At 48.2% G+C, this 10,840-nt stretch overlaps 1 protein-coding gene across 1 annotated transcript in view; it reads left to right on the forward strand.

Moving 5' to 3' along the window:
• LOC308163511 (putative RNA-binding protein 46) overlaps positions 1–6,909 on the forward strand; it is a gene marked incomplete at both ends in the record, with an annotated part of 11,702 nt that extends 4,793 nt beyond the window's left edge. The window contains 3 exons of the mRNA XM_080537688.1: positions 1,549–1,883; positions 6,166–6,268; positions 6,878–6,909. Coding sequence (XP_080393814.1) covers positions 1,549–1,883; positions 6,166–6,268; positions 6,878–6,909 — 470 coding nt within the window. The remainder of the gene's footprint in view (positions 1–1,548; positions 1,884–6,165; positions 6,269–6,877) is intronic.
• Positions 6,910–10,840: the final 3,931 nt, after the last annotated feature.

Raw genomic sequence — 10,840 nt, forward strand, 5'->3', positions numbered from 1 at the left:
AGCGCTGGGTGTGCCTTTCCTTACACTCTCGGTTATTCCCTGTGGATTTAAAAAACGGTGTTTTGGTTTCTATAATGTGGTCTATTCTCAGTGTTGACGAGCAGCTCAGGGGGCTTTGAGATGGCGAACAGCTAATTAAAGGAGTAATTCCACTCAAAAGGGTAGAAGTAAGCTGACTGTCTGTCTGTCTGTCTGTCTGTCTGTCTATCTGTCTGTCTGTCTGTCTGTCTGTCTGTCTGTCTCTCTGTCAGTGTGCTGGACTACTATGACTTCCATGGTACCTGGGAACGCGTTGTCGGAGAGAAACGCCCTCTGTACAAAGGACCTACTGACCAAAATCCCTGTTCCCCGTAGCCTACATGCTTGCACTGTTACTGTTCAATAAAATGTTATACATCTAGACATTGTGGTATTTCTTTATATACGTATCCCAGACTGCCTATCAATTGTTTCTCAATAAACAGTTATGTTCTTCCCATTGTCATACTCCCGAGCTAAACGAAATGCCTTCCCAACCAGCGAGACTTATAGAAATGACGTTGTTTTATTGATAAAAAAAAAAAGGGTAAAACTGTAAAGAGAAAAGAGAAAACTCACATTAATCCCAAACAATTTAACAAACTTCAGTTAACGTAATGTGGAGTCCGTTCATTGATCGATGCTGTCTGTTCAGTTCCCAGTGAGGCGCCCGTTCAGCGCTGGACCCGTTCAGCGCTGGATTTGACGCATGGCATAGCGCGCATGCGTCAAATCATGTTATATTATTATATATTATATAGCTCGCATCTAATCGTATCGGATGAGAAATAGACATTAAATGGCATATATAGGCCGCTACACAACAGTAATCACCGCGACAAACAGCTATATTAGATTTGGAGAAAAAAAATATATGATTTTGCAAAAAAAAAAAAATATTATATTTTAATATGATGACCGGAATATATCACGTTTGTCCGGTAAATCGAATTCTTCCCGGACACGATGTCCGACGGCAAATTTTTCTAACGGAAACCCTGGTTCATGTGTGTATTTCCCTGTGTTCATGTGTTCATGTGTGTGTTTCCCTGTGTTCATGTGTGTGTGTGTTCATGTGTGTGTTTCCCTGTGTTCATGTGTTCATGTGTGTGTTCATGTGTGTGTTTCCCTGTGTTCATGTGTGTGTTCATGTGTGTGTGTTCATGTGTGTGTTTCCCTGTGTTCATGTGTGTGTGTTCATGTGTGTATTTCCCTGTGTTCATGTGTGCGTGTTCATGTGTGTGTTTCCCTGTGTTCATGTGTGTGTTTCCCTGTGTTCATGTGTGTATTTCCCTGTGTTCATGTGTGTGTGTTCATGTGTGTGTTTCCCTGTGTTCATGTGTTCATGTGTGTGTGTTCATGTGTGTGTTTCCCTGTGTTCATGTGTGTGTGTTCATGTGTGTGTTTCCCTGTGTTCATGTGTTCATGTGTTCATGTGTGTGTGTTCATGTGTGTGTTTCCCTGTGTTCATGTGTTCATGTGTGTGTGTTCATGTGTGTGTTTCCCTGTGTGTGTGTCCCCACCCTCCAGGCACCTTCCAGCTGTGGGGCCACACCATCCGGGCGTACTGGGCGGAGCCGGAGAAGGACGTGGACGAGGAGACCATGCTGCGCATGCGCGTCCTCTACGTCCGCAACCTGATGGTGGCCACGTCGGAGGACGTCCTGCGCCTGGAGAGATGTGTGTATCCCTTCATCCACGGGGCCAGCCTGACTCCCACCAGCCTCCACTCTCTGAAGCCAGGCCAGTTCTGCTCTGCCGTCTCCCTGCTGGACTTCTACTGCCACAAGAACAGCTGGGATCTGCCTGAGTACCACCTCTACTCCACCCCCGGGCTGGACGGCAAGCTGCTCCTCATATACAAGGTCTGTCTGGCTGGCTGGCTGCCTCTCTGGCTGGCTGCCTCTCTGTCTGTCTGGCTGGCTGGCTCTCTGTCTGTCTGGCTGGCTGGCTGGCTGGCTGGCTCTCTGTCTGTCTGGCTGGCTGGCTCTCTGTCTGTCTGTCTGGCTGGCTGGCTGGCTGGCTGGCTCTCTGTCTGTCTGGCTGGCTGGCTGGCTCTCTGTCTGTCTGGCTGGCTCTCTGTCTGTCAGGCTGGCTGGCTGGCTCTCTGTCTGGCTGGCTCGCTGGCTTTCTGGCTGGCTGGCTGGCTGAATGTGTGTCTCTGTGTCTGGCTCTCTGGTTGGTTGCCTCTGTCTGTCTGGCTGGCTGGCTGGCTCTCTGGCTGGCTGGCTGAATGTGTGTATCTGTGTCTGTCTGTCTGTCTTTCTGTCTCTGTTTGTCTCTGTCTCTGTGTCTGTCAGGCATGATAATCGCTCACCTTTCGGCGAAATTCGCAGTTTTGAATCCAAAATTACTACCCAAGTTCTATCAGCATGTTAAATGTGCAACAAGAGGAGAAAAAACACTGGATAAGGTATACACCAACATCAAGCGTGCTTACAAGGCTAGACCGCTAGCTCATCTAGGCATGTCTGACCATGTGTCAATCCTCCTGATCCCAGCCTACACTACCATGAGGAAAAGTGCTCCCATCACCACTAAGACTGTCAGAACCTGGCCAGAAGGGTCCGCTCCACTGCAGATCTGCCTAAATGACACCTCATGGCAGGAATATGAGCATGAGGACCTGGAACAGTTCACGTCGTCGGTTCTGAACCACATAGTGAACTGCACCAACTCAGTCACCGTGGACAAACGGGTCCGGGTCTACCCCAACACGAAGCCATGGATGACTGGGAAGGTCCAAAAACTGATCAATGAGAGGGACAACGCCTTCTTCGCAGGGAAGGGCACACTGCTGTACAGCACCACCAGGGCTAACCTAAAGCGCGGCATCCGGGAGGCCAAGGCAGACCACAGAGAGAAGATTGAGGAATGCTTCCTGAGCAACGACTCCAGGCGGATGTGGTAGGGGGTTCAGCACATGACAAACTTCAGAGCCAACAGGCTCACAGCCGCAGAGGACGACCCCCTGCTGGCGGAAAAGCTGAACTCCTTCTACGCCCGGTTCGACGAGGGGCGAACGGAGGTAACCACAACACAAACACCACTCTCTCCAGCTCTCAGCAGCCTCATCCTCACAGAGCATGAAGTGAGACGCGTGCTGAAGGCGGTGGACCCCAGGAAAGCCTCTGGGCCGGATGGCGTCCTGGGACGGGTGCTGAGGGACTGCGCCGACCAGCTGGCCGGGGTTTTCACCAACATCTTCAACCAGTCCCTGTCCCAGGCCACCATCCCACCCTGCCTGAAAACCTCAACTATCATCCCAGTCCCGAAGAAAAGCACGGTGAGCTGCCTAAACGACTACCGCCCAGTGGCACTCACACCAATCATCATGAAGTGCTTCGAGAAACTAGTCCGGGCCCACATACTCACACGCCTCCCGCCCAACCTGGATCCATACCAGTTCGCCTACAGAGCCCACAGGTCCACAGAGGACGCCATCGCGACGACTCTCCACGCCACTCTATCCCACCTGGAGAGGGGAAACAGCTACGCGAGACTGCTCTTTGTGGACTTCAGCTCTGCCTTCAACACCATCCTTCCAGACAGGCTAGTGACCAAACTACTAGACCTGGGACTATCACACTCTATATGTGCATGGATCAAGGACTTCCTGTCCGACCGCCCCCCGAGGGTGCGGGTGGGCTCCCACACCTCCACAGCCCTCAGACTCAGCACTGGGTCCCCCCAGGGCTGCGTGCTAAGCCCCATCCTCTACAACCTCTACACCTACGACTTCACCCCCGTCCACCCCAGCAACTCCATCGTAAAGTTTGCAGACGACACCACCATGGTGGGCTGCATCTCGGGGGGGGACGAGGCGGCGTACAGGGATGAGGTAGAGCAGCTGAGCAAGCTGTGCAAGGTTAACAACCTGCTGCTGAACCAGTCAAAGACCCAGGAAATCATCGTGGACTTCAGGAGGAAAAAATCTGAGGTCCAGCCCCTGCTCGTCGATGGAGGGAGCGTGGAGAGAGTCTCAACCCTCCGATTCCTGGGGGTGCACATACAGGATGACCTGTCCTGCAGGACCAACACAGCAGCCATCATCAAGAAGGCACAACAGCGGCTCTACTTCCTGAGAGTCCTCAGGAAATACCACCTCAAACAGGAGCTGCTTGTGACCTTCTACCGCTGCACAGTGGAGAGCATCCTCACCTACTGCATCTGCGTGTGGTTCTCCAGCTGCACAGCCGCAGAGAGGAAAGCGCTACAGAGAGTCGTGAGATCGGCCCAGAGATCATCGGCGCCCCCCTCCCCTCTCTGGAAGAGCTGTACAACACACGCTGCCTCAGGAAGGCCTCCAAGATCTCCAGAGACCCAACCCACCCTGGGTACGAACACTTTGCCCGGCTGCCCTCGAAAAGGCGGTACAGGACCATGGCCGCAAGGACAAACAGACTGAAGCTCAGCTTCTACCCCAGGGCCATCCAGGCCCTGAACACAGCAAAGACCTAGGTTCTGGGCCCTGGACAGTCTGGACGGATTGATGGCAGCTGCTGGATTGAAAAAATCAGGTGTAGTGCTGAGGCACAAATGTGTACATTTCAAGCCTGCAAACTGCGACACTTTAAATGAATGTGCAATAACACTATGTGCAATATGACAACCCTAGTCGTCTTATCTGTACAGTATAGTACAGTGGATAGTGTACATAGCCTTTATTTATGTAAACCAGCTCCTTTCCCTTCTTGTTTTTTTTCTTTTTTTTTTCTTTCCTAGCACCAGGGGAGCCACCCCTCCCAAATTTCGTTGTTTGGTACCTGTACTATAGCAATGACAATAAAGACCATTCATTCATTCATTCATTCAAAATAGGTGACCTACCTGAATCGTGTGGATCCGATGAGAATATATTAGGAGGGGGGGCGGGGGGGGTTGCTGTGGAGCGGAGTGATGTCATTCAACTTGTGTTTACAGTTGGGCTACTAGGCTACTTGTTTTTAGCCTAGCCTAGCCATTGAAGGCTACATTGCTAGTGTAGGAATACGCCATAAGCGATGGGATCTAACGCTGGCGGGCAGTGATCCTCAGGTTTTGATGTGAGCAGTTAACACATTTCATTGGTCCCTGTTTTCCAAGAGTCTGAGGTTGAGATTTACTTGGGTGTGTTTGAGGCATTGCCGCTGGGCAAAAGATGTGTGGGCCATACTTTTGCAGAGTTAACTGACTGGTAAAGGAAACCTGGTCTCCTCTCCCTATGGAAGACAGCCTCGACACTTGCAAGTGTGGCAGAACCTGCAGCTAAAAAACGAGGCTACTGCTCTAATTGACACGGTGGCTAAAGATGCCTATTAGTACAGTAGAGAAAAAACGATCAAGTCCTTTATACGTTTTTTGTGTACCGGTATTTGGCCGTTTTTATTTCGGGTAGGCTATAACTAGACTATTGGTAAACATTGTAATTGGACTGAACAGCTATACATGCGTGCGCCGCTCTAATGCGTGCGCAGGGTTTTAGTAATAATAATAATAATAACTTTTATTTGTATAGCCATTTTCCTGCAAACGTTGCAGCTCAAAATGATTTAATCATTATATAATCATAATTTAATTATTTAGTCATTTAAAAGCAATATTAAAAAGATGGGTTTTTAGTCTTGACTTGAAAATATTTGCTGAGGTTGGCATCCCTATTGTACACTGGCAGTGCATTCCACAATCTGGGTGCATAAAATGAGAATGCAGCCTCACCAAATCTCTTCTTTTGTACATGTGGTACACAGAGAAAGCCAGCGTCAGAAGACCTGAGAGCTCTATTGGGCTGATATGCTAGCTGAAGGTCTTTCAGATATTCTGGTGCTGTGCCAGTGAGAGCTTTATAAACATAGATATAGCGGCATGCCTTTTTCTGTTGTGCATTATTGTTATGTTAGCCTAATTTAATTATTCAGGAGACATTCACGACAGTCTGTCTTGTCTGTCTGTCAGTCTGTCTCTGTGTCTGTCTCTATGTCTGTCTGTCTTTGTCTGTCTCTGTGTCTGTCTTTGTCTGTCTGTCTGTCTGTGTCTATCTGTGTCTGTCTGTCTCTGTCTGTCTCTGTCTATGTCTGTGTCTGTCTCTGTCTGTGTCTGTCTGTCTGTCTGACTCTGTGTCTCTGAGAGAGATGGTCACCGTGTGTTGATGCCTGTGTTGTCCACTAGGTGGTGATCTCTCCAGCGAGGAGCAGCTTCATGCCTGACAAGGTGTGCGGCGTCCTGGAGGATGCCAAGGAGCTGGCCGCTCAGAACGCCTTCTGGAACCTGGGTACACACACACGTACACACGTACACACGTACACACACACACACACACACACACACACACACACACACACTAGGGATGTACCCAAATACAAATAAGTTATTCAGGAAAGCACATATAATGCGATGGAAACACATACAGATTCTACCCGAAGTTGCTTGTTATTATTCTGAAAAAAGCCATTGACATGTCTGTTCGTCAGCCATTATTTTTCTTCAAATCCATTCATATCATTGTGAATGGTCACAAGATAAAAATGCCCATTCTGTTTGCAACATAGGACTTTGATTCCACTAACTAGTCGTTTCATTTACTGTACACATTTTGGAAAAGTGATCACTATTCAGTAGCCGTCCCCACCAAGTCAGCGCTGCCTCGATGCGAAACTCTTGCATTGGAAGTAGTAATTCACATTTCCCTTGCGAACTGCAGTAATGTTAACACTTCAAGAAACGCGAATGCAGCATCATTGGAATTTAAGATGATTCCCTTCAACTGAAGGATATTTTTTTATATATCTTTAATGTAAATCATTTCTATTTCCAATGCAAAACAGAATCTTTCAGTTTCAATTTTTTGTTTTTTTGTTTCTGGTTGTTCAACGTCCCCCAGTTAAAGGGGTGGTGGTGGGATTCAAAGCTTAGTTTAGTTAAAAAAAATAAAAAGAGAGAGAGAGATAAAACATACAGTATGATGATGTGGTGATGATGTTAATTATAAACCAATATGAATTGAACCAATATTGATTGAAGGCACAAACATTGCATTGCCAATGAATATTAGATTAGAAGCTACAACATTTGCCTGATTGAATCTGACTTCCGGTATAAACCACGCCCACTTCTGGTCTTCTATCCGAATACAGATACAGATACAGATAACTTTGTAGGTTGAACAGATACAGATACAGATACGGATTCAGATAATGATGTCTCTGTACACCACTAACACACGCACACATTTGAATACTTTATTTGGTTCCACAAATTATATTATACAAACAGGGAATCAAATATTTCGGGGCTAAGCAGCACTGAACACTTAAGGGTACACATAACACCTCCTTCTCCACACGGCCAAGCTGCCAATAATAGCTGAGACAGAGCAAAATTTGGCAACCTGTTTGGCCTTTCTTTTAGACATTGCAGCAATTCTCAGACCCCTCATGGTGCATTTATATACATGGCCCAGACTTCCAAATACAAGTATGCTGAATTTGCACTTGTACCCAAAGCTGGTTATCGTACCAAGCAGTGGTTGGTATTTGATATACTTGTCCTGGAAAGTCTGGTCCATGTACAGGTCAAAGGGGCAGCCTACTTCTACAATCAGCACCTCCTTGTGGCTGGTGTCAACAAAGACAACATCAGGTGTATTTGGGATGTTGGAAAAAACATCATTGGCAAAACCAAACCACTCTGGTAACACTCTGGCATGCTTGTACATAGCTGCGCTAGATGGTAAGATGTTTTGTACTGTATCAGACACAATGTCCACAATACGGTCATGACGAGCTATGTACAGGTGTTTGTATGCATTACATCCATTTGTTATGTGTGCAATGGACTCTAGGTGTTGTGAATCCTGATGGTTTAAACAGAATGGACTGTGAGTGTGGGGATACCAGGTGGACAGATTGTACTTGGTCGGTAATACCTGCAGTCTTGCTTTGATGGTGAATTTCAGAACATCCTCACCAACAGCGACGTTCTTATACACTGAGTGTGAGACTGAGTGGTCAGCGAACTGCAAACAGGCTAGCTTTCCCTGTAGTCTGAGTCCACACCAGTGCTGCCTGATCTCAGACTGCTTCAGGCTGAGCAGAACCCTCCTTGCAGAGTCTCTGTGCAGTCCGACAGTCTCTTCCTGCGGTGTTGTGATGTCGGCCTTCACAATCACACAGGGGTCTGTGATCACCTCATCAGAGACAGGGACTTCAGTCTGTGTGTTAAGTTCTGTCCATCTTAGCTGAACTCCAGTCTGGTTGCAGAGGTCATTGAGATCCGTCCAGTCAGACCAGACCCCGAAGCCCTTGGCCTGGGAATCCAGTTTCCCAGAGTCTTTCCTCCTGAAGCCGAGGAAGTCGTTCTGGTGTGCGCTGGCCAGGGGGATCTTCCTTCTGCGTAGATCCAGTAGGAGAGAGGCCCTGGCCATTTCTCTAACGGTGGCATCGTCATTGTTAAGCACACACACACACACACACACACACACACACACACACACACACGCACACCACACATACGCCACACACACACACACACACACACACACACACACACAACCTGGTTGAGTGAGAGACACTGAGCCAACACACTGCAGGGCTGCCAAGTTTCACCAAAACTTTGGAGTGAGATTTTTTGCCGGTGGAGCGACGCAAAACTGAGCACGTTTGGCAGCAGCGGCCCCTCTCTCCCACCCAATTATTATTATTATTATTATTATTATTATTATTTTTGCTAGTTTCCTACAATTTTACATCATAATAAACCAGCACGAGAAATGAAAACAATTGGAAAATTGTATAAAACAAGACAAATTCAGACAGTAATAAAAATATATTATATTTATTATCATCTATCTATAAATAAATCAATCATGTAACATCAGAATAACTCTTTTAACTGTCAATCAACCATGTAACATATTAATCACTCTTTTAATTGTCAATCAACCATGTAACATATTAATCACTCTTTTAACTGTCAATCAACCATGTGACCTATAAAGTTACAACATCTTATGCAGTACAACAACCCCAACCCTTACAAGCGGTGTTCATAACTCTGTGTTGTAGGCGTTTGTGGCAGATTTTAAGATGCCTTAATCACAGAGGTAGGGGGCTCCCACTTGAAACATTCTGGCTCGAGGCCAGCCATCTTCACCGTCATGATGGATGAAAGGGTTCCATCAAGAGCCAGACTGTTACGGGTTTTGGTTTCTGACCTGGCAACCTTTTTGGAAGGGGGCTGACCCTTCGCTGCCCACATTGAAAGCAGGTCTGCCTGCTTACTGCTCCCTGCTTTCTGCTTCGATTACATCTTTAAACAGACAAAATGCAATGATGATTCAAAATCAGAAGTGCTGATTTGAGGTAGTTTTTACAACTAAACATGACATAAAAAGCACAAGAAAATCCGTCTGAAAATCCATCGCCCCCCCCCGCCCACCACCACCAGGGCCAACATTGTACTTCGCTAAATATCCTTTTACGAGCTCACTGCTCACAGTTTTAGTTTGACAATTACGAGCTCACAGTATCAATTACCTCGCAAGCAGTTAAGTGATTCAATTTAGTTATATTTTAATCAAGAACCTGGATTCTAATTCGAATGAGGTGAGACTTACCTACCGTTCTGGCCGTCCGCTTCAAGCTGCAGTGAACACAGATGCAACGCTCGCCTGCCGCTCCGACTGCGCACGCGCAAGCATAATAACGCGAGTGCAGAAAGAGGACGTCACGAAAGTCATGTCCAGTAGCTTTCTTTCAAGGAATTTCACAAATAAAAGTCCCGTAAAACAAATTGTTATTTCTCGCCGTGAGAAATAGAGTTGCGGCGTGAGAGCGTGAGAACTGGTTGAAATGCGTGTGTCTCACGGTAATTGCGTGAGACTTGGCAGCCCTGACACTGTGTCAACACGATCAGACACACTCAGATCAAACACTCCGCTCAACTACCTGTTTATTGACCTTTCCTCTCCTCTCCCCCTCTTCTCTCTCTCCCCTCCTCTTCTCTCCCTCCTCTTCTCTCCCCCCTCTTCTCTCTCTTCCTCTTCTCTCTCTCTCTCTTCTCTTTTCTCTCTCTCCTCCTCTTCTCTCTTTCTCTCCTCTCCTCTCCTCTTCTCTCCCCTCCTCTTCTCTCTCTCTCCCCATCTCTTCCCCCCCCTCTTCTCTCTCTCTCTCTCCTCCTCTTCTCTCTCTCTCCTCTCCTCTCTCTCTCCTCTCCTCTCCTCTTCTCTCTCTCTCCTATTTTCTCTCCTCCTCTCCTCTCTCTCTCTCTCCCCCTCTTCTCTTTCTCTCCTCTCCTCTTCTCTCTCTCCTCTTTTCTCTCCTCTCATCTTCTCTCTCTCTCTCCTCCTCTTCTCTCTCTCCTTTCCTCTTCTCTCTCCTCCTCTCCTGCCTCTTCTGCCCCAGGGCTTCTCAGGCCTGGCCCTGGGCGCCATGACGACCGGAGGAGGAGGAGGAGGGGGCGTGCCGGTCGGCCAGGGGGCGGGGCTGATGGGCGTGAGCATGAACATGGGCGTGACCAGCCTGCAAAGCACCCTGGGAATGAACCCCAGCGCCACCGCGCTGCAGCCCAAACAAGACGCCTTCGCTAACTTTGTCAACTTTGGGAAATGAGAGAGAGAGGGGGGAGGGGGGATGGGGGAGGAGGAAGGGGAGGGAGGGGGAGGAGGAGGAGGGGGGGAGAGAGAGGGGGGAGGGGGGGGTGGGAGGGAGGGAGGGGAGTGAGAGAGAGGGGGGAGGGGGGAGGGAGAGAGAGAGAGTGGGGGGAGAGGCAGAGAGAGTTGTTGTAACTTTGGCAACTTTGGGAAATGAGAGAGAAGGAGAGAGAGAGGGGGGGGAGGGGGGGAGAG

Source organism: Nansenia antarctica (genome assembly GCF_963989245.1).
Source record: "Nansenia antarctica genome assembly, chromosome: 8".
Classification (NCBI taxonomy): Eukaryota; Metazoa; Chordata; class Actinopteri; order Argentiniformes; family Microstomatidae; genus Nansenia; species Nansenia antarctica.